Source organism: Muntiacus reevesi, chromosome 11, assembly GCF_963930625.1.
Source record: "Muntiacus reevesi chromosome 11, mMunRee1.1, whole genome shotgun sequence".
NCBI classification, from domain to species: domain Eukaryota; kingdom Metazoa; phylum Chordata; class Mammalia; order Artiodactyla; family Cervidae; genus Muntiacus; species Muntiacus reevesi.
In genome coordinates, this window is record NC_089259.1 from 29,845,257 (window position 1) to 29,869,109 (window position 23,853).

At 41.6% G+C, this 23,853-nt stretch overlaps 1 protein-coding gene across 2 annotated transcripts in view; it reads left to right on the top strand.

Annotated features, from left to right (window-relative positions):
- FLT1 (fms related receptor tyrosine kinase 1) overlaps positions 1 to 23,853 on the top strand; it is a 198,930-nt gene that overhangs the window by 109,289 nt on the left and 65,788 nt on the right. Inside the window, exons 13-14 of one of the 2 annotated variants that reach the window (XM_065901622.1) lie at positions 2,474 to 2,782; positions 8,224 to 8,370. In XM_065901622.1, the coding sequence (XP_065757694.1) occupies positions 2,474 to 2,782; positions 8,224 to 8,370 (456 nt within the window). Of the gene's footprint in view, positions 1 to 2,473; positions 4,515 to 8,223; positions 8,371 to 23,853 lie in introns of those variants that run through there. The other variant, XM_065901623.1, reaches the window with a different exon arrangement.

The following is a 23,853-nucleotide window of genomic DNA, read 5'->3' on the forward strand; positions in this document are numbered from 1 at the left end:
CAGGAAACCTGTGAGCTATTTCCACAGGAAGTTTCAAATCACTAAAGTAAATAGAAACTCTCAACATGATCTCAATGGTGTTACTTCGGCCCTCTTGGGTCCTAACCGCGAGGATGAGACTTGGTAAATGCACGCCCGCCGGCTTTTGAGAAATGAGTGGATCGCAACCAGGGCATGAGACTTCTGTCCTGGTATGTGTGTAAAAGTTGATGGCTGATGGTGTACTCCTCATGCTGGGAAAGTGTACCAAATATAAAAAGATGCTGAATTCGAGGGGCTATTTCTGACTCCTTATTGTTATGTTAAAAAAAAAAATAAAAAAAGGACTGTCAGCTGCTTCTGCCTCTTCTGGCAAATTCTTCGGTTTTTTATTTTAAAAGCAGACAAGCCCATGGTGCCTCCTCTCGCTCCCTTCATTGACGGCTTCGTAAACCACTGCTACCCCCACCCCAGGTCCCAGGTTCCAGATGAATACTTTGGCATTTCTTCAGTCGTGACACTTTATAATACAGCCAAAGCCCAGAAAAATCAGAAAAACAAGCAAAGTGAGGTTTAGGAAAGAGTTGATATGATATCTAATTTTGGACTATTGTCCCCTTAAGGTTTAAAGGTTTCTTTATAGCTTTGTGTGCAAAGGATAATAATAATAATAGCATAACATAGCGCTTTTCATCTTCAAAGTTCTTTGTGAAATGTTGGCGACAATTCTTTGCTCGAGTGCAGATATGCCACTAGTCACAAGCGATGGAAAGGTTTTGAGAGCAGGCCAGTTCAGGACCAGGAACCAATGATTTTCTAAAGTTGTCTGGTGAGATGGTCCAAAAGGAGATGAAGGAACTGTCAGTGCAGAAGCCAAATGATGGTCCAGGTTAAGAAAGCTGAGGAGGGAAGCTGTGAGGTGTGGCTAGACAGGACAAGAGGATGGAAATGGTGGTTCGCTGGGGATGGACGTCAGAGAAAATGCCTTTTAATGATGTAGTCCCTTTAGGAAACTGTGCAATGTTGTTTTCTTTTTTTAAGTGGATATATTGTATGTGTATTTGGTTCAAGAATTTTTCTTCTTTTTTTTTTTTGACCACACCTTGGCATACAGGATCTTAGCTCTCCTACCAGGGATCCAGCCCACGCCCCCTGCAGTGGAAATGCAGAGTCTTAACCACTGGACCACCAGTGTGTGTGTTAATTGCTCATCCGTGTCCGACTCTTTGCAACCCCATGGGCTGAAGCTTGTGAGGTTCCTCTGTCCATGGGATTCTCCAGGCAAGAACACTGGAGTGGGTTGCCATTCCCTTCTCCAGAGGATCTTCCTGTCCCAGGGATCGAACACGTGTCCCCTTGCATTGCAGGCAGTCTGAGCCACTAGGGAAACCAAAGAAGTCCCTTAATATGTTTTTGAGAGCAAATCTGATTTAGAAACCATCCGTCCCCCACTCTGTGCACTCTGGCAACTTTCCCAAATTAGTTATCCACATTTTCAGAAGAACTCTTGCTCTTTTATGTTAAGTAGAAGTGAAGTGATGACCAAAGTGAAGTGAAAGTTGCTCAGTCGTGTCCGACTCTTTGCCACCCCATGGACTATACAGTCCATGCAATTCTCCAGGCCAGAATATTGGAGTGGGTAGCCTTTCCCTTCTTCAGGGGATCTTCCCAATGCAGGGGTCGAATCCAGGTCTCCCACATTGCAGGCAGATTCTTTACCAGCTGAGCCATCAGGGAAGCCCAAGAATACTGGAGTGGGTAGCCTTTCTCTTCTCCAGCGGATCTTCCCAACCCAGGAATTGAACCAGGGTCTCCTGCATTGCAGGCGGATTCTTTACCAACTGAGCTATCAGGAAAGCCCCTAAGTTAAGTAGAACAATCACCATAAATGGGTACCTGAGCAGGATAGCTGGCTCCCTTTGGCCCCTCGGTGCCAGCAAAGAGCAGGGGAATGATGGGCCAGCAGCTAGGGAAGGATGCTGTCAGTCCAAAGTGTAGGATTAAAGTGTTGACAGGAGTCTTCTAGCTCCAGCCTGGGACTTCCTGTCTCCTTCACTACTTAGTTTATGTAAATTTGCCTATCAAAGCACCTGTGGTTTCTTTTTTAGCACAAACTCCTCTTAGATCCCTTCACTATCTTGCCCACTTGCCAGGAGGAGCTCTATACATGAAAGAGCAATGGGTTATCATCCCAAGTTATAAGAAAGCTTTCCACCAAGCAATGTTTGGTAAATAAACATAGCCTCCTAAGAAGATCCTATTTTGCACTTCCTGCCTCACTTTGATGGAGCAAATTGAGTTGGTTCCTACCTGCCACATCTGATCAGTTCCCTTAAAAAAAAAAAAAAAAGATAAATACCATCCTTGTAATGATGCTGAGACCATTTGTGCAGGGACAGTTCTTAAGATCCTTGACTATCTTGTGATGAGATACAGTCTCAGGTTGAAACACTGATTTTCTGATGAACTCAAGTCCTTTGTTCTTATCTTCCAGATGTGCCCCATGGATTTCAGGTGAGCTTAGACAAAATGCCTGTGGAAGGAGAGGACCTGAAGCTGTCTTGCACGGTGAACAAGTTCTTGTACAGAGACGTTACCTGGATTTTGCTGCGGACAGTGAACAACCGGACCATGCAACAGAGCATCAGCAAGCCAAAGACAGCCGTCACGAAAGAGCACTCCGTGACGTTCCATCTCGTCATCAAGAACGCCTCCCTGGAAGACTCGGGCACCTATGCCTGCCGAGCTAGGAACATGTACACAGGGGAAGAAGTCCTCCAGAAGAAAGAAGTGATCATTAGAGGTGAGCACTGCAACAAAAAGGCTGTTTTCTCTCGGATCTCCAAATTTAAAAGCACAAGGAATGATTGTACCACACAAAGTAATGTAAAACATTAAAGGACTCATTACCAAGTAACAGTTGTCTCATATCATCTTGATTTATTGTCACTGTTGCTCATTTTCCGGCTCAGAGGAGAAGCTCCTCCCAAAATGAGTTTGGCGATGATAGGAATAACAGTGAGCCCGCCTGGGGCCCCCAGCTTGGGGCACCCCGTTTGGGCCAAAGGGGTCCGCCTTTGGGGTCCTCTCTGGGGCCGACCCAGTGCACGTTTGGATTTGGAGGTTCTGTTGTGTTTTGCTCTTTGCTGTCTTCTCCCGCCTAATAAACGACAGCTGGGGACTGATCCGTTCCTTCCACTTTAATGCCCACCCCTTTCTATGTTGATGTTTCCAAGCTGCCAACCTGAATAATTTAAACAGATGCTGGTGTCTACCAAAGATGGACATGGATTGGTTCACTGGCCAGCCCAGAACGAGGGACACTTGAACTGGAGACTCTGTCGGACCTCTGCCGGATTTTATTTCCTGCTGTTGCCTCTGCTCTTTGACTTGTAAATAGCACCTGGATGATAGCAAGTTATAATGCTTATTTATTTGAAGATGCTTTTTTTTTTTAATATGTTAAGCACATTAATTTTAAACTGGAGCATCTAAGATGGGCCCCAGAGGTGCACGGTGTTGGGATCTTAAAGCTTTATCACAGTGTGAATTATAAAAGTCCACTCAGACCAAGCCCAGTTCTCTCCTGCGATCCCAGTAGCTAGTCACCTAGTCCACTGGGCTCCCTCCTCACTGCCCCTGAGTGGACCACATAGCCATTGACAGCACCTGAACAAAAAGTGGATCACACCTTCATTTTCAATATGCTTGTTCCTGATTAAAGGACTTTACCCTGTTCGATGGATGCCATTCAACGGTGTACCATAATCAATTTATCAAGGAAATAAAGGCTATTGTGACCAGAGGTTTAATGCATTTTCCTAAACGTCAATCTCAAATTTGTCCATCAAAAAAAAAGTCGACTTCCCTCATATGCAAATGTTAATACGGTTTTTTTCCCCTGGGGATTAATGGCAAAATTATAGAAGCAGTACTCAAGAGTCACTTAAAAATGTATCCCATTTTCCAATCCAAAGAGATTTGTAATCTCTTTGTTTTCAGCTTGCATTTGAGGGGAAAGTGACTTTTTCACCAATTTCATATGCATTGTTCTGTTGTTTTCATTTATGATTGATCATTGCCTGTGACTTGCCTGAACTACGGGAAAGCAAATTCTAATGACCAAAATAGCCAAGGCTGAGAGCAGCAGTGACTGGACTGGGTAGTAAGTAGGAGGTGACAGCGTGATAGCTCCTGAGGCTTGGGAACTCACCAGACCGTTTCCTCCTTTAGGTAGCAGGCTCTGTCCCACGGCTAAACTTGTCTTTCACGTGGGAATTGCTTTTGTCAGATGTGAAGGAGTAAACAATAGCTTTTCCCCAGATTGCCACTTTCATGGAGCCCCAAATGCTTTGAAAACAATTAGCAACCTGGAAGTTGTCAGCCCAAAGGAAAGAATAATCAATTGTATCTGGAAATTTTGCCTATGGCTCTTTCGCCTGGCGAATTGTTCATTATAAGTCAGTGTGTTCCTCCAGGAAACAGTGCCTTGGTGCCATAGGACTTGGGGGAGGGGAGCACTCAGTTTTTTTTTTTAATAAAGCTGAAAAAGCAAATGAAAAAATATGGTGAATTGGACATGCAGAACCAATCATTTCCCGGGTAGGGAAAGGACATAGTAGTATTTTACAAAGGATGATGTTAAGAATTCCTTAGAGTAATGAATCCTTCCAGAGAGTTTCAAAAAGAAAAAATATGATTGGGTGGGTTTTGACTTTTGTCCATTTGTCTTCTGGGTGTGGCATAAGGGCCGGGGAGGAGAACAAGAAAGAACAAGGAGCCTGCTAAGGAGAATAACTGAGATGGAGTAGAGGGTGTGAGGCTGGTTCCTCAGGCCCCTTTCCAGGTGGAGAAGAGAAACCACTTATTTGTGGGACCCGGCAGATCTCTGGGGCGCAGAGGCTGAGAGGAAAAGGACCTGGTGGGGTGCTTGATGACCAGCAGAAATATTCTGTTCATCCTGGTTTTCTCCATTTGAAGGGATCTTCTCCCCTTCATTAAATTTTGGAAAGCAGTTTTCTATTTCCATCAAATAACTCAGGTTTAAAAATATGGGTGCAATGTACCTTTTCTCTATTTAAAAATGCTGAAATAGATGACTATAAAGTGGGGATTGATTTAAAAAAAAAGATTCCTTGGTTGATTTAGGCCATTTAGAAACTTTCCAAAAATGAGAGTTTGCACCTAGGAGAACTTTTTTTTTTCAAACATGGGTACAGAGAGAAAAATCCTCATACTGTATGTTTCAGAAATATTGATATGAACTCTATTTAACTGAGAGTCCTCTGTTCATTCTTCAGTCTTTGTGCCACTTCTCATCTGATGTTCGTGTAGTACAAAGAGGGCTTTGGGGAGCTATGCGTGACGTTTATGTTCAAACGTTCTCTTTCATATAAGCATTGTTTTCAAGCACACCTGTCAGGGAAGCCAAATCCTGTCTGTGCTCTTGATGGTTCCAGTTTGTAGCCATGAAAATAATCTGGGTGTGATGGGCAGTATATTCAGGCTTCCTTTTTATAATAAGACCTATGGGTAATGATGAATTGTTTTTTCATATTTAGTGCCTGGGAAATAGTAAATGTGCTAGAAGAAGCCACTACAAGTATAACCCAGTGAACTGGGTCTGTTCTGGGTTTTAAATGAGCTGTGTCACACTTGGCTGTAAAATATGTGAAATAGTAATATGATGCTGTTCTTTATTATCTTGTCATGTTTCATTGATATGTCTGGGGTCTTGACTGTGTAAAAAAACGTCAAAATTGTAATGATTGAGCATGTAAAACTTATCAAAGTGGAAGACTTTGATACATGGCTGCATTTTCAGTTAGGAAAAGCTACTTGACAGAGCGGACAGAATGTAAACCCAGAAATGTTAAAATGGGTCTGCACGACAGGCTAGGGGAACTACACTAAAACAGGTCAAAGGATGGTTGCTGTTATGCATTTCACACTCTATTTGAAGAGTCGATACATTAGGACTCCTTCAGTTCTTTTTGCCTTCAGATTTCATTTTGTATAAAATGAGAAAAGACTAATGATAAGCTATGGAAATCCAAACTGAATGAGAAATCTGTTTCTTCTAACAGACAGTCACCCTGCCATGTCATGCTATATCAACATGTTATCAGAGTCATATAGTAACATACTTTTTAACCTGAGATTTCTCAACTGCTCTAATTGTTGTAACCATGCATTCCGGGAAACAAACTCACTCAGAAGGACAATGGAGATAGTGAAGTGCAGTTTATTACACCGGCGGGCCCAAGGCAGAGTCTCCTCTTAGCCAAGGACCCCAACCAGTTTTTGTGAAAACCTTATATACCCTAAGTGTACATGCCCAAACCCACCTCCCCAATTGCCCTGAAACTTGTCTGAATAAAGGAAGAGAAAGATACAATCATAGTTAACCCATGATTCATATGCCTTAAGCCTAGGTAGTTAACAGTAGACAGTTATCAATAGGCCTGTGGTCATACCCCAATAAGCATAATAGAATGTATGATTCTATTTGGTTACACAGATAATTAGGGTGTTCTTTTAGGCGATGGAGAGTCTAGGTAGGAGCCATGGGGCTCTTCCTTCCTGGGGGCCTGGTTTTCCAGTTGGTGTGTTGTTTCCATAGATACTGGGCACACAGCTCAAAGTCCACAGTCCAACCCTGGATGGCGTCCTGCTTTCAAGATGGAGCCTGTTCTGTCTGTTTCCTCCTACATATTGAATGCTCATACAGAGAGTCTCCCTGCAGGAATAAAAACAGAAAGGAGTGGGGACTCAGCAGAGTCCTGCAGGGACATGGAATCAAAGCCATTCATTGCAAGGTGTCATCTCTTAGAGCGTTGTGGGTCAGGAAGATCCGCTGGAGAAGGGATAGGCTAACCCACTCCAGTATTCTTGTGCTTCTCTGGTGGCTCAGACGGTAAGGAATCCGCCTACAATGAGGGAGACCTTCAATCCCTGGGTCAGGAAGATCCCCTGGAGGAGGGCATGGCAACCCACTCCAGTATTCTAGCCTGGAGAATTCCGGTGGGCTACAGTCCGTGGGGTCACAGAGAGTGGGACACGACTGAGCGGCTAAGTGCACACACATACAGGCTGCTTTCACAGTGTTGGTTCAATGAGAGGAGGATATCAGAAACGGGAGAGTCAGCTCAGAAACCAGTCACACAGAATGTGTGAGTGATGCCAGAACTCTTTTGATTTATCTTCCCAGATGGGCAACGAGTGATGAGGAGGATGGTTTGAGACAATGGGAAAGATTATAGGAGCCAATTTTATCCTGTCTTGGAAGCTTGACTTACCAATCCAGCACCTGTCCAACTAGAATGTATACACATCAGCAGGACTGACTCCATTAAAATAGAGATGCTGTACTCACGGGGCCTTGGGGTACTGCTGTTTCTGTGTGGGATTTTAGTGTCATAATATATTGCCTCCTAATGTATTAAGTTCATTTTGTTGTACTATATTGGTTGGCATTTTATTAAAATAAATTGTATTGTATCATATTTGTATGTTTTAAGAGAAAGTAATATAAAATACAATATTTGTGCTATTATATAGTACAAAAACTACACATCTGTGCCTCTGTCTCTTGAATTAATCCTTTGGTCGTTTGCATTGGGGAAGGGATTGGAGGAAGGAAACACTCCTAATAAAAAGTTTTCAAAGTTCAAGAAATTCTCCTGTTTGGTCTGCCACCTTACAGTTTAGGTTACTGACTGCTGAGAGACACAAGCATGCCCTCCCGTGTTAGTAAGATGCAAAAATGCAAAGTTCGATTAGCTCATCACTATCATGTGAATAAAACACAAAAATGCAAAATTCAGTTAGCTCATCACTGTAACTCCCTGCATATATGTAAAAATTCACTACCAGCCATATCCAAAATCATGTCCGTTTCCTTTTTAGTTCCTAAAATATGCAAAAATCTGTAAATTTTAGGAAAAAAAGCTTCTCTCAAAGAAAGGAAGGAAACTAGCTGGCCAGGCAAAAACCTTGATACTGAAATCTAAAAATACAGAACTGAGTTCTTGATTTTCCTCTGTGTTCTAACAGATTTCAGTTTATCACAGTAACTTAAGAAGAAGCGGTAGGCTAACTACAGAGGAAAAATGGAGGGAACAAAATATGAACGAACACTTACAGTTGAGTTTTGCTGTTTTTCTATTTCAAAGTGTCAATATGCATATATAATGAAAGAATGAGACCTACCAGTAGTAACAATTCCCTTTCTTTATCCACTAGATCAGGAAGCACCCTACCTCCTGCGAAACCTCAGTGACCGCACAGTAGCCATCAGCAGTTCAACGACTCTAGATTGTCATGCTAATGGCGTCCCAGAGCCTCAGATAACCTGGTTTAAAAACAACCACAAAATACAGCAAGAACCTGGTAAGAGACTTTTTTCCTTGAGTTTCCTCTTTCTCCTCAGCCTCCTACAATCCCTATGACTTTCTTCCAGGATGTCTAGAACTGTTGATAGAACTGCAAAAATCATATTTGAGCTCTGATTCATGGTTTAGCTACTTCCAGGGAAGGATACTGAAGTCAGTTCTTACATAGACCATATTACTAAGCCCGTAGAGCCTTCCGGAGTCTGCTTTAAATCAGGCATTCAGGGGATTTCCTGGTGGTCAAGTGGTTAGGACTCAGCTTTCACTGCCTGGGGGCCTGGGTTTGATCCCTGGTCTGGGAGCTAAGATCCCACAAGCTGCCAAAAACAATAAAAATAAAAAACTGTGCATTCAGAAAATGGTAAGAGCCACTCAGAAAATGTTTCAGTTCATCTGGACAACAGGGAAAAGTGAGGAATTAGTTCGTCCAAGTCGAGGTAAAGCAGAGCTTTGAATGCCTGGCATAGTTGAAGTTCAGAGTAGATTTATAACTCCTTAGTTCACTGATACCAATTTCAATGATTTTGGTTTAAAAAATATTTAAAATTATATTTTGGAATACTGATTAAAAAAACAACTAAACTGATGGTCATGTGTTGATCTTCTTTCAACAACAAAAAAAAACTACTTAAATCCACAAGTATAAACATTGTCTGTTGTATGTCTCTTATTTAAGATTTGTAAGGATTTTTTTTGTGTGTGCACCATTTTTTTTAAGCCTTTATTGAATTTGTTACAATATTCCTTCTGTTTCTTTTTTTTTTTTATGTTTTGGTTTCTTGGCCAGGAGTCATGTGTGATCTTAGCTTTCCAGCCAGGGCTCGAACCAATCCCCCGGCTTTGGAAGTACAGTCTTAACCACTGGACTGCCAGGGAAGTCCCTTAAATAAAATTAAAATGAACTTATTTCTAATTTTGACTAGTAATTACATTTATAGTAAAGATAAAGTTGCCATTTATTTGCAACATCCCAACAACCTAATTCAAATATCGGCAATGTGGAATCCTCCTTCCATGTGAATCCTCTACTCAAAATGAAATCTGTTTGTGTTTGATGCACAGAAAGAGGTTTTGGTAGAACGTCGCCGATTTTAAGATATCTACAAATATCTTAGGCCGGACACCAAGCAGGTCCAAAACTGATCACATCACATGGTTCTTCTCCTCTTGTATAGACACCATGTATCCATCGTCCACACCAAAGGTGGTCTCCCTTCTTCCCCCTCTTCCTCTGGTCCATCAGGCTGGGCAGGTTGTACAAAATATGAACTGTTTCTGCTTCCCTCTTGTCAGTCTCTTGGTTCAGGTGCTCACTATCTACTCCTTGAACATCTGCAGGTGTCTCCTAACTGGTCTCCCTCCCTCTCTTCTCTCTTTGCATCTTTTTGCCACCCAGTTGCCTAAAATGTCACATTTCTGTTCTAAGTCCTCTGCTGGCTCTCCATCACAAGACCAAGTTCAAGCATCTGACAAGGAAGGCCCTCCACAGTGGTCCCTGCCTGCTCCATACAGCTGTATGCTCCCCTGCCTTGAACTCTACATTCTAGCAATTGCCACGCTTTTGTAGATCACGGCATGTGTTACGCTGCTTCAAACTCTATGCTTTGTTGCTCCTGTGTCCCCTCTGCCTGGCATGTCTTCATGGAAGACTGACCCATCCCTTCAGATGCAGATTGGGTGTTTTCGCATCAGAAAGCCTTACTCAACCCCTGCAAAGAGAAGGCAGGTCCTCTAAGAGTCTTTATTATCCAGGAGTAATTCTGTTCTCTTACTGAGCCATTTTGTAGTTATCAGTTCATGTGAGTCTGTATTATCTACGCATATTGCTACTGTCCTCTTCCTGTACTGTGTCATGCTGTCTTCCTCTATGTTTATCATCATATCATGCCCTCATCCTGAAGACATTGTATTTCATGTTATTTGTATCTTGTCTTTTTGTCCTCCAAACCTGTCGGAGTGGTTGGCAATCCATAAATGTTCCGTGAATGAATGAATGAATGGAGTGGTTTTCGACAAATCTCATTCTATCCTTAGCAAGCTCACTTGGTAGTACAAATGCCAAGACTTTGGGTGGTGGGGAGAGAGGCTTTATCATAGCATTTTTAAAGCTAAAGGGACTTTTGGACTGTCTTGAGTTCCATTTGGAGAATAGAAAATGTAGGTGCAAAGAGGCAAAGTGATACGCTACTGAGAAGGATAGTTTCACGTATACATTACCATGTGTAAAATTAGATTAACCAGTGGGAATTTGCTGTATGATGCAAGGAGCTCAAATCTGGTGCTCTGTGAAACCTGGAGGGGTGGGATGGGCTGGGAGGTGGGAGGGAAGTTTAAGAGAGAGGGGACACACATGTAACTGTGACTGATACATGTTGATGTAGGGCAGAAACCAACACAATATTGTAAAGCAATTATCCTCCAATTAAAAAGAAATAAAAGAAAAAGGATAGTTTCAGAAAAAAGTCATCCCTTGCAGTATTCTAACAAAATAAAAGGATGAATAAATATGTGAATAAGCAAGCAACTTGGGAAGCAATGTCTGTATAGGCTCTCCTTAGAGATTTGGAGCTCACAGTATTTTATTAAGGACCCAAAGAAGTCCTATACTGAAGAAATCAGGTAGGATTGTGGTTTCAAGTTCTGTGTTCCCTAAAGTGACTTGATCACAAAATATATTTCATATTTTATGAAATGTTATTATGAGATGTTGGATGATTCTTTGAAAGTAGTGAATTTGACTTAAACTCAGTTTTCATATTTTGGATGTGGGTTAAAGAATTAGAGTTGAACCAATTTGAAAGCTCACAACCATTCTGGAATTAGAGGAGAGACAAGAAGTTATTACAAACAGAAAATATTAAGACATTTTGAGAGGGTTTGAACCTCCTGGGTCAGAGAATTTGGGAAACTCACTTATCCTTACTCTCTGAGCCTCTGCTTCCTTATTTATAAAATTGAGATAATACCTACCACATAGGAATGTAGTATGGTTTAAATGAGTTAATATAACTAAGTTGACCCACAGTCATGGCTTAGTCATGGCTTACTACCTTCCCATACACCTCATTTATACAGAAATTGGCCCATGAGTTGTCAGAATTTGTTGAATGGTATCAAAGGGTTAATTAATGTCATCTCAAAAGCCAAATGACTAACAAAAATATATTCCTCACAACTGTTTCTGATCTTCCGAGGACCAAAAGAAGACTGTCTATCAGCATAAAGAGTCTTATATGAATTACATGAACTCTTTCCTAAATACCATTCTAATATGCTATCGGGGTGGTGAGTTAGTTGCTCAGTCATGTCTGACCCATTGTGACTCCATGGACTATAACCTACCAGGATCCTCTGTCCATGGGATTCTCCAGGCAAGAATACTGGAGTGGGTTGCTATGCCCTCCTCCAGGGAATCTTCACAACCCAGGGATCGAACCTGCATTTCCTGCATGATAGATGGTCTCCTGCATTGCAGGCAAATGCTTTGCTGCCCAATATGCTATTATCAGCATTTATTGAGTTCGGCTACACCACGTTGTCGACTTTCTGTCTCTCTTCCCTTTATTCATGCTTTAAAACTGCTATAGTTTTTTGGAGAGGAATTTCCTAAATTTTCTGGGGATAATCTCTTGTTTACATGTATATGGTATTTGTAAAGTTTCATATGTAAGATTCCCATTTGAGGCAGCAAATTCAACAGCCAGTGCAACACACTCTATGACTGTGACCCTTTTGTCCATGTGGATAGATAAGTGAAGATCACCGATAACCAGAGTGAACATCCTTGACTCACTGTTTGTTCCAAAGCTGATATCAAAAAACATCAAGATTACAGGCTGAAAAATACTTGAGAACTAGTCCATCATATCCTAAGCCTTTGAAAGCTCGACTGAGTTTTAGTAACCTGAGAATAAACTGTACTTCCGTTAAACACTTGAGATGCCTCTTTTTATACCAAGTCTGGCAACTCAAAAAGAACTCATATACCGAGAGCATTTTGGTGACTTTGGATCACTGACAGGATCCAGCCCATTATCACTGTTTTTTGTTAAATGACAACTTACTTGATTCCAAAAACAACAGAGAGTTAAGGCTCTAGACAAGTGGGGGTGAAATAGCCAGTGAGAGAAATTAGGGGAGGAAAACTTCTTCCTAAAGCATGCAGCCCCGCGAAGTGTACTTTCAGAGGACGAGAGGCCCTCTCCCTGGGGTACCCACAGGGCGGGTTTCCTACTGCCAGCTGCACAACCCAGCACAACCGCGGGCTTCGCTGGGTCTCGACGGCACGAGCCCAGCCTGCGAACTTCCATCTACCCCCACGGCCCCCTGACGGCCTACGTTGGCTCCCTAACCTAGAGGACTCCCCCAGCCTCTGGCCACCGGGGCCCCCCTTTCACATTCTAGGGCAGACATCATGCTGCGTTCTCTCTGATGTCGAGTTTATTTACCGCCCAGGCCACGTCGTCGAGCGTGTCACTCAGCTGTTTTCTGGTTTCATGTGTGACTGTTAAAACCTTTGAAGATATGCTATCTTTATAGGCCTTCCTTATCAAAAATAATAATAAAAATGTACTGAGCGCTCACCAGATACCTAAGGAGCTGTTAAGAGTTTACAAAAGTCTCATTTACCCTCCACGGCTGTCGACCAGCATCTGAGGCAGGTGCCCTTATCAGCCGCATTTCCAGATCTGTTTTGACTTGACACCCTCTTGTTAGGCGCCCGGTCCTTGTTGAAGCCCCTTACTAACATTGCTTTGTTTACTCCTCCTACCAGTTCTATGGGGTTTGCTAAATTATCATGTCTGTTTGATGAGCTAACGGATGAGGAAGCAGAAACAGGGGAGAAATGACTGGGTGGTAGGGTTAGTGGGTAGCAGACCGAGTTTAAACCAGAAGAGCAATCCTGACACCCAGACCCTGGATACAGATAGTGATGTGGAGCTAAACGCTAGTTTCCATCACTCAGAAGAAAATAGACAGACACTAGTTTTAAATGACCTTGCAGGCATTGAAAACAAGGAAGATTTTCTCATTTCCAACTCTTAGAGTTTAAGCTTCCTAAAAACTTCACTGAATTTTTAAAACTTATTTTTTAATGTAAAGTATATTAAAACCATTTGAAGCATTTTTTTAAGTGGACATGGCATATATAAAATTAAAAATTCTTTTGAACCAAAATCCAGTTACTTTTAAATCTCAAAAAGTTCAAAATTCATTCTGTATCAGCCTTACAGTCTTTTTACTCACATAATAAACGTCATTAAGGCTCTGGTTTGTGTCTGGTGCTGTGCTAAGCTCTGTGAATACAGCACTGAACAAGAAAATGAAAATCTGAATAAGCACATATCTAATATAACAGTGCATTTGAGCGAATACAACTTCTTCAAGCAGCAACCACCATGTGTGTCCTAACTCACTAACATAGGTCTATAGGCACCAGAGTTAATGAGTTTAAAAACTGGAATAAGGTAAACTATTAAATGAAACAAGTAGAAAATGTGGCTCCATCACAGGATTAAAAGATCTTTAATATGATAGATAACTGAAAAAAAATACATCCTTTATGCTTTTAATTAAAATATTTTCATTTTAATTCCTAATGCTGAGCGTACAGCAGGTTCTCAATCATCCGTTTTTAGTGGAATACACAGAATGGAAGAGAGAGAAAGAGGAAATAAGAGAAAATATATGATAAAGGAAGGAGAACCTCCAAACTAGACCCAAGTCAAGAAGCAATTGGGAACAATTAGGAGGGATGGTAGGGTACAAAGTGTTGAAAGGAGGCAATTTGAGGCATATTTGCTTTGAAGGGACAGGTGACCACAGAATGGAGCTGCTAAAGTGAGTATAAAATAAAGGACCAGACATGAAAGAAAAATGTCCTGTGATAGGACCAGCACCAGAGCATCACCACGAGAGCCCTCAGTTGGAGACACGTTCTCTTTGGCAGTGGCTCTTTTGAGTACGCTTCGATTCTTAGCAGTCTACAGACAGGGAAGCCCCTTTAAGAAACATTCTTCTGCTAGGCCCACCATGTCTAGAGTTTGCACCCAAACTTGGAACAACGTTACAAAGTCACCTTGGAGAACTCCTGGTTCCCCAGAGTGTCCTGGTGACCCCTCTACCCGCCTGCTGACAGGACTGGCAGTTACCCCAAATGATCAGAAATTTCCCTTTCTAGCTCACGCTCTTCCCAGATTCTCCAGTGAGGTTCTAAGATGTTTCATGCTGTGAGAGCCAAGAAAGCCCAAGAAGAGGGGCTGCTGGCCTGGGGCTTCGGAGTGACACAGTAAGGAATCAAGGTCGGTTTGCAAAGCAGAGGTGGCAGGAGGCAGGTCCAGCTTAGGGCTACACCGGTGTAAGCAAGAGCCACCTCCCAAATGGGGGCGCAGAGAAAGTGGGGTTCCTGACAAGAGCCATGAAATGCTGAAAAAAGTACACTCTTCTCTAAAAATATTTCAGAGAACAGAAAGTGATAGTGACCTGTGATGCTGTTAGTAAAGCCCAAGAAACCATCATCAAAATCTCTAGGATGGCAAGGCATTTTCAGAATATTTTAAGATTAAAGCAATAGGGTTCAAACCACAAAGACTTTCAGTTCAGTTCAGCCGCTCAGTCATGTCCAACTCTGCAACCCCATCAACTGCAGCACGCCAGACTTCCCTGTCCATCACCAACTCCCGGCGCTTACTCAAACTCATGTCCATTGAGTCAGTGATGCCATCCAACCATCTCAACCTCTGTCATCCCCTTTTCCTCCCACCTTCAATCATTGCCATCATCAGGGTCTTTTCAAATGAGTCAGTTCTTCGCATCAGGTGCCAAAGTATTGGAGCTTCAGTATCAGTCCTTCCGATGAATATTCAGGACTGATTTCCTTTAGGATGGACTAGTTGGATCTCCTTGCAGTCCAAGGGACTCTCAAGAATCTTCTCCAACACCACAGTTCAAAAGCATTAATTCTTTGGCACTCAGCTTTCTTTATAGTCCAACTCTCACATCCATACATGTCTACTGGAAAAACCATAGCTTTGACTAGACAGACCTTTGTTACAAAGAGTTTAGGGAGAATAAATTCCATCTTGAATGGACAGAGGCTGGAAGAGGAATCACTGATCAATATTCCTTCCTAAGTGAGATCTTGGTCTCTAGAGTTATCATTTATCTAATGATCTATCATCACAGTGTCACTGATGCAAATCTCTGTACCTGTAAGTGATTATTCAAGTCAAGGTGACCGACTGTCCTCGTACCCAGGGGACAGAATTACACCTGAAGCGTAAAGTGGTTTTCATAGATCTGGGAGAGATGCTGAGGAAAAGTAGAGGAGAAAGATGAATGAGGACGCTGATGCCTGGGGATGATAAACTGACTGTCACTCTCAAGCTATTTTTGCTTGATTTCCTAGAACAATAAAATTCCGAAATGTCTATTAACCTTCTACAAAACTTATAGAGTAATTGCCTTTTCTTCCTTGTGGAAATGTACCCTTATGGTGCAAAATAGGTTAAGAAGCACTGCAGGAAAGAAATGAGGCCACGCTGCTCAGGCACACGGAAGGCAGTGAGTGGGTAGTGAGTAGGCTCTGTCACCTGGCCTGAGCTAGTCAGTCAGTTCACGTGATTGATGAAGCAGCCATTTACGTCATCCCTTCCTCTTCCATCAGTGTCTCTAAGGTAAGGGGGTCCAGGTACCCAGTCAGAGAAGGGCCAAGCCCTATTAGCAGACACCCCAGTAGCTCTTCTCCGAGAAGAGCTCTTCTGCTAGAATCTTCTCAGGGTTTGCTTTAGTTGTATCTCTGACAACAATATAAGCTTAAAGGACATCCCTAATGTGGCAGAGAACTGAGGCTCAGCTCTTTCCTAAGGATAAACTGGCATTTAGAAGGTGAAAGGAGTAGAGTTGGGGGTAACAGCAGAGAAGATATTTGGTTGGCTGGCACTGCCAGAGTCCAGAGCTACAACCGAAAACCCTAGAGAAGAGAGGATGTCCAACTCCAACCACAGCTCTAAGCTGATGAAAAAGTGGAGAATTGCTTCCTGCCAATTACTAGCTCACGTTCGGCTGCTTCAGTGAGACGGACACATGTGTGGCAGTGGAGCTGTAGGGTTTACATCAAGAAAAGTAACATGACCTGTGAGTAGAGTCCTGTTTTGAACTGGAAATCAATAGGAGTTATTATGGAGACTCAGTCCTGACACCCTCAAATCTCTCTCTTTATCCTCGAGTTCCACCGTATTTAGCTCTTCATGTATCTACCTAGCATCATGTCATATCCTAATGCTTGGCCCAAGGAAGACGACTTGGATGCCTCTTTCAGCCCATATCCTCAGCCGCATTCAGACCAGAAAAGTGTCCTGACAGCTCTCGGCCACAGCAAGACCCAGCCGAGCACTCACACACGAGCCGGCACAGACTCACTCGTGTGAACGAGAGGCCCCTGATAGTTGTTCACCTTTGGTTGGGTGCCTCTTTTGAAGTCCTCTTGAATGTTCAAGTGAAAAATTGGCAATGTAAGAAATGGGAAAAAACTTGCAAATGTGAGCCTCACTTTAGAACAATCTCTCCCTTAAAAAAAAAAAATGTGGCGAAATACATGTAACAAAAATTTTACTTTTTCCTTTAAAAGTGCCAAGTTCAGTGGCAGTAAGTATATTCACAAGCTTGTACAACCATCACTATCTCATTTCAGAACTTCTGCAGCACCTCAAATGGAAACCTCATACCAGTAAAACTCTTCCCTTCCCACTATGAATTAACCTTCTCTTTTGATTCTCTCTGTGACCTCTTGGGACGCAAGGAACTGTACTTTGAGCATGGCCACAACTGACAGCTTGCTTTGTCTGGAGAGCAAGCGATGTTTGAGAGACCAGTAGCAGAGAAAAAGGAAGGGGAAGTAAGAAAAACAAAGAAGAGAGAAAGAAAGATGGATGGGGGTTGGGGAGGACACATTCTCCCAGAGACCGGGAGGGGACTGTGCCTTGTCCAGGGTCACCAACTCCAAGAGCCCCAGTCTGAGCTCCTGGAGTAGAAGGGGGTCTCCTTCCCCCATCCACATTTTCCCGCTTACACAGAAGCCTAGGTGATTATACAGAAGGAAAACTCAGATACTACCTGGCTTAAGTTTACTCCTCCATCTCTTGGCAAACTAGTGAGATGAGGCCTTTCTACCTCACAAGTCCAGTATTTGCATGGAAATGCCTCCTTCTCCCAAGGAGGAACTTGAAACAGCTTGACCAGGACCTAAAGTGACACCCGGCGATGCAGTGGGGGTCAGCACTCTACCCAGCACAATTAAGGAAAATATGCCAACAGATACATTCTCGGATCATCTAATCTGTGAGCTCAGTAGGACGAAATCGCTGCTGAAAAAGCCAAGTCAGAGAAGTTCATTCCTCCTCCACCCACACTCAATCAGAACTTGGTTTTCACATAATCTGCTACTAAGACATCTTACACAATAAAATTGTATATTAGTATAAGTAGCCATCTCATTCAACTCAGTCATAATTCAACTATCATGAAAACTCACAGACAGAAAACATACTATAAGTCATGCCTCAACCTTAACACACAGACACACACACACAACCCCCCCCCCATCTCCCCCTCCCTCTGTAGGGACCAGTCTCCTGATGGAATAAGTTTTGGTTTGTCCTTTTATTGCTTTAATCCAAATTTGTAAATTTTGGGGACTTCCCTTGTGGTCCAGCACTTCCACTGCAGGGAACGCCAGGTCAATCCCTGGCTGGGGAACCAAGATCCCATATGCCACGCAGCCTGGCCAAAAGAATTTTTTTTTTAATTGTAAATTGTGGGGAAGCATAAATCTGCTTTACTTGCTTCAAAAATATTTCATCATCCTGTCCATAGTCAGTATCATAAAGGTTTGCAAATGTACAAGTATTTGGATCCAAATAGCTTTTAAACTTTCTTTCAGTGGTTCTTTGCTGATGGTAGAGACCTACACCATTTCATTTTTGTAATAAAAAATTACTGTTATTTATTTTAACTAATAGTACATGAATACTTTTTAATTGTAAATGATCACATAATACCAAAATAGAATACACTATAAAATTGTCTCTTGGGGGAATTAACCCATGATAACTGTTTGGTGTGTATTTTGTCAGATTTTTCCATTTCTTTATTTATATATGTGCATTTATGCGAATATGTATCCACGGGTGCTAAGTCGCTTTAGTTGTGTCTGACTCTTTGTGACCGCATGGACTGTGGCCCACCAGACTCCTCTATCCATAGGATTCTCCAGGCAAGAATACTGGAGTGGGTCGCCATGCCCTTCTCCAGGGGATCTTCCCGACCCAGGGATCGAACCTGCGTCTCTTATGTCTCCTGCGTTGGCAGGCGGGTTCTTTACCACTGAGCCGCCAGGGAAGCCCATGCAAATATGGGGCATAGATATTCACGGGGCAAATGATAGCTGGGATTCACTCATTCATTCACAGCTGTACAGAGCCAGCCCTGTACCAGGAATACATGAGGTGCTAGAAACAAAACAGGGACCTTGAATTTATATCCAAATGAAAAAGTACAGGTAATAAATCTAACAAAACTATAGGCATATAGCATACAATCAGACAGTAGTAACTGCTGTGGGGAACAAAATAAGGTAATGGATTACAGTAGGTGATCTGGGAAAAGCCAACATCTCTAAGATAAATCTGAGTTGAGCTCACACTCTGTGTTTTGTGTTATGACTTGCTTTTATCACAATTTATTTTGGAGATCTTTCTATGTACATATCATCTGCCTAATTTTTTAAGCAGCTATGCCCTATAATATGGTATGTGTTCCCATAATTTATTTAGCTATTCTTCTACTGATGGAAAAATACCTTCTTGCCTTTAACCCTTTATGTAATGCAATACTATTTCTTGCCTGAAAATAGTCATAGAAATGTTACTATACTACCTACAGAGAGGCCACTTTAAGTGAATGTCTGTATCCTACCGTATAAATTCCTCCAACCACGTGGAAGGGACTATGGCAAATCTGAACACACCATAACAATTTGTTGGGGCAGGGACAAGGGGGGTGTGTGTTACATGTGTGGGCACACACGTGTCAGTGTTTATAATTTACAGACATACATAGTGAATAGCTAAGGTTTTACAGTTCATAACCACAGAGTTAGCACCACTTGACACCTTTTTTTATGTGCCCAAAGCATCTTGAAATACTTCATCGGAACAATAGTAAAATTTAGTGAAAGAGCAGGGGAAGAAAGTGCTTTTCACTTAAACGTGTTTAGAAATACATGTGTTTTGGGCACAGTTTCAAGGTGCTCACTTCAATCATAACCCCTTCAATGCATCTGGTTTACAATTTCTTAAGAGCTTTTAAAAAGTATTCTGTTATCATAATCCACTTCGGAAAGTCAAACTAGTGAAGCAATAGCCATTATCCCAAATGAAAGAACCTTTGTGGATGGCTTTTCCCTTATTCAGTGGTTGCATGAAGAAGAATATTATACAGCTTTTTTTTTTTTTCCCCCATCACTGTCCTTAATCTAATTCTTTTCTAAAAGCTTCTCTTCTTTATCTTTTTCAAGGCTATAGACCAAAGAGTCTCACCATGGATCACATTGCCCATCAGATTGCCTTTAGACTATACGTTTTCAACATTTCACAACTCTCTTCCAACTTAGCACATTACTATAAGGCTGCATTTCACCATGTCTCAGATTATTCCATGCTTCACTAACTTTTTTTTTCTTACATCTGTAAAGGCTTCACCACAAGGCTTGATCTTAGAGTCAAATTGTCAATGAAGGAAGAAGTCGCATGGTGAACATTTGAAAACATTGGAACCATTCATCTTTTTAGTGCTACTTAATGAGCCATCATCCTTCATGTCTGAATTTTGTCAGCCTTTGAAATTTACTAAACTTGAATTTCTCTTCCCCAGGTATAATTTTTCAAACCCCCAAAGTTTGACTAGATATATAGTATCTCCTTTGTGGTATTTGTGGGAAATCAATCAGACATCTAGTTTTCTTGGGACACCTTTAACCATCCTGAAACTATATTTCTGCTCTTCTGATCCTTATTTCAGATACAGCTCTAGTTAATGAATTCCTGTGAAAGTCGCTCAGTTGTGTCCGACTCTTTGTGGGTCACTATATTCAGTCCATGGAATTCTCCAGGACAGAATACTGGAGTGGGTAGCCTATCCCTTCTCCAGGGGATCTTCCCAACCCAGGGATTGAAGCCAGGTCTCCCACATTGCAGGCGGACACTTTGCCAGCTGAGCCACAAGGGAAGCCCAAAAATACTGGAGTGGGTAGCCTATCCCTTCTCTAGGGGATCTTCCTGACCCAGGAATCAAACCAGGGTCTTCTGCATTGCAGGAGGATTCTTTACCAACTGAGCTATGAGGGAAGCCCATGAATTTCTTTAAGAATGACCAAGCTAAAGGTGTGATTATTTACTAGGTGCCTAGAATTGGATACATCATCCTAGCTACCATTTATGGAAAATTTATCATATACCAACCTCAAAACTTTTATCATTTAGTTGGCAAGCCAAGACTATCATAATAAAAATTACTTTTTATTTTATTAAGCGTAACTTTCATTCCCTACCATCAGTCAGACATTTTGTTATATTCTAGAGAAAAGGAACGGAGAAGGCAATGGCACCCCACTCCAGTACTCTTGCCTGGATAATCCCATGGATGGAGGAGCCTGGTAGGCTGCATTCCATGGGGTCGCTAAGAGTTGGACACCACTGAGCGACTTCACTTTCACTTTTCACTTTCATGCATTGGAGAAGGAAATGGCAACCCACTCCAGTGTTCTTACCTGGAGAATCCCAGGGACGGGGGAGCCTGGTGGGCTGCCGTCTATGGGGTCACACAGAGTCGGACACGACTGAAGCGACTTAGCAGCAGCAGAGAAAAGGAAAATGGGTAAAACTTATTCCTTACCTTTGAAAAATGCACACATAATAGGTACAAAGTCAATTCAAAAATATGCAACGCAAAGGGCATAAAATTCCATCAGATACAAATCAGCACCTCTGACAGGTGATCACAGGATGCTTCATGGAGGAAATGTCATTTGAACTTTGATGGATGAAGAACAGAGTTTTGACAATGATAAGTTGTAAGTTTTCATGGGAATTATCATGATTTTTGTGGTTGGAATTTATTTAAGCAGTCCATCTAGAAAGAAGCAGGCCTACAGTTAAATTATCTCAGGAAAACATAGTGCAGCATCATGTTTCTGAGTTCTCCTTGTTCATGGACACCCAGAGGGGAAAGAGAGTATCCAGATAAAGTGATTCTTCAAGGAACCCAATGCCATTTTGCATAATAACGAAAATTATAACTTTATCTAGGAGAATATAACTGAAAGGCAATATATTTAAAGAGAAGATCCTAAAGCTATCGAATGATGTAAAAGAAGACCTAAGTACCACAGAGATATTTGGTATTCTTAGATGGGGACATTTATTAGTAAGCTGAACCACTTGTGAGCCATTTTTATAGGTCAAAATATTGACAGTTTCATTTGTTTCAGCCTAAAAATAAATAGGACAGTTTCCCCCAATGTACTGAATTACATAAATTCAGAGAAATTCCCATCAACGTTCCAACAGTGCTTTTTACAAAGCACTGACAAAGAATTTGACAAGCTAAACCTGAAATCTGTGTTGTAGTGTAAAAGGGCCAAGACAATTTTGAAAAAGGCATCAACTCATACCGAATATTAGGAAGTGTTATCAAGCAATCCTAAGTTAATCATGGATTCACTTGTGTAGGATAGATAGGGCATTGTGGAGCCTAAAAACAGAAGAACGAATATGTGGAAACAGTATCTGACAGAGCTCACGTCTCAATTCTGTGAGAAAAGAACAGATTATTCTATAAGCCGTGCTGGCATAATTGGCTATTTATACAGTAAAAGTTAGGTCCTTATCTCACACAATATACATACTCCCTTCAAAAGGAAATCTAGATGTATTAAAGACCTAAATGAGGAAAAGCAATCTGTTGAGACAGATTTTGAGGGGAGAAAAGTATATAAGGGAAATGCTTTATGATATCAGAATAGGAAATAGTTCTTTAAGAAGTAACAAAAAGCACAAAGGATAATGGAAAGGTTGATACATTTGACTGCCTTAGGATTTTAAAAGTCTTTGTATTAAAAATCCACCATAAACAAAGTTTAGAAGACGGCTCATAGAATGGAGAAGACGTGTAACAGATTGAACCAACAAGGGTTCAGTATCCAAAACATATAAAAAAGCCTAAAATCGTTGAGGACAAGATACATAGGGTAAGAGGAAAATGTGCAAAGGACATGAACTGGTAATTCACAGGAAAAGCAGCCCAAATGGCCAACCAAACTGAAAAGAGATATTCCACCCAACAAGTAATCAGGGAGATACAGATTAAACCCATATCAAGATGTTTACACCCAAAATATTGCCAATTAAAGACACCTGAAAACACCAAGTATTGGTAAGTAAATGGGAAAGGGGAGTGCTTGCTCGTTGCTGGTTAAAGTGTAAATTGGTATATTTTCAAAGACAATTTTGTAATAATTGATAGTGTCAAAAATGGGTATACTCTACAACCCAGGACAAGGAGATATAGTATAACACTGTACACATAGCTATGTCATCTGTGCATTTTTGCCTTCTTGGTAAAAATCAAGAGTGAAAACTACCCCACAGTAGAGAAGTGAATTTTTTTTTAATCTGTGGCTTTTTGATACAATGGAATATTATACATCAGTTAAAACTTAACTGCATCTGCATGTATCAACAAAGATAAATATTAAAACATTGTAGAATAGAAAAATATCCAAGTTATAAAAGGGTATGTACTATATCATACAATTTATTTGGAATTTTTAAAACCACAATACAATATTATAGTCTATAGAGATAAGACATTTATGTGGACAAAGCCCAAAACCTGCATGAAACTGAGATGCACCAACTTTAGGATAGTGGTACCTTTGGAGAGAGGGAGAAAGCATCTACAAACTTCATTTATATAAAGCAAAGGTGGAAAAATGTTGACATCTGGTTATCTTTTTTTTTTTTGACATCTGGTTATCTTAATGGTGAGCACAGGGGTTATGTTTTTCCTGCACTTTTAAAATCTTTGAAGTTAATCACAATGAAAAACTTAAAGGGGAGCCCTCGTTAAAAGGTGAGCTCCACAGCAGAACAGAGCCTGTATCACAGAGAATAGGTTGTATAAAGGTAGGAACAGGTTAAGGCGTTCAGGAAACTAGGTAAGACAACTATAGTCAAGTATGGGCAGAAGATTGGAGGAATGGGGGAAAAGAATGAGGGGAGTAACTGGCCTATTTTTGTGAGAAGGAAAATAAGGGAGAGCAGAGGAGGAGAACAGCGCGATGAAGCTTCAGAGCCTGATGGTCACACGTCCAGGTCCTGCACTGTGCGGCCAAGCCAGAAAGAGGAGCAGTGCTTGTTGACTT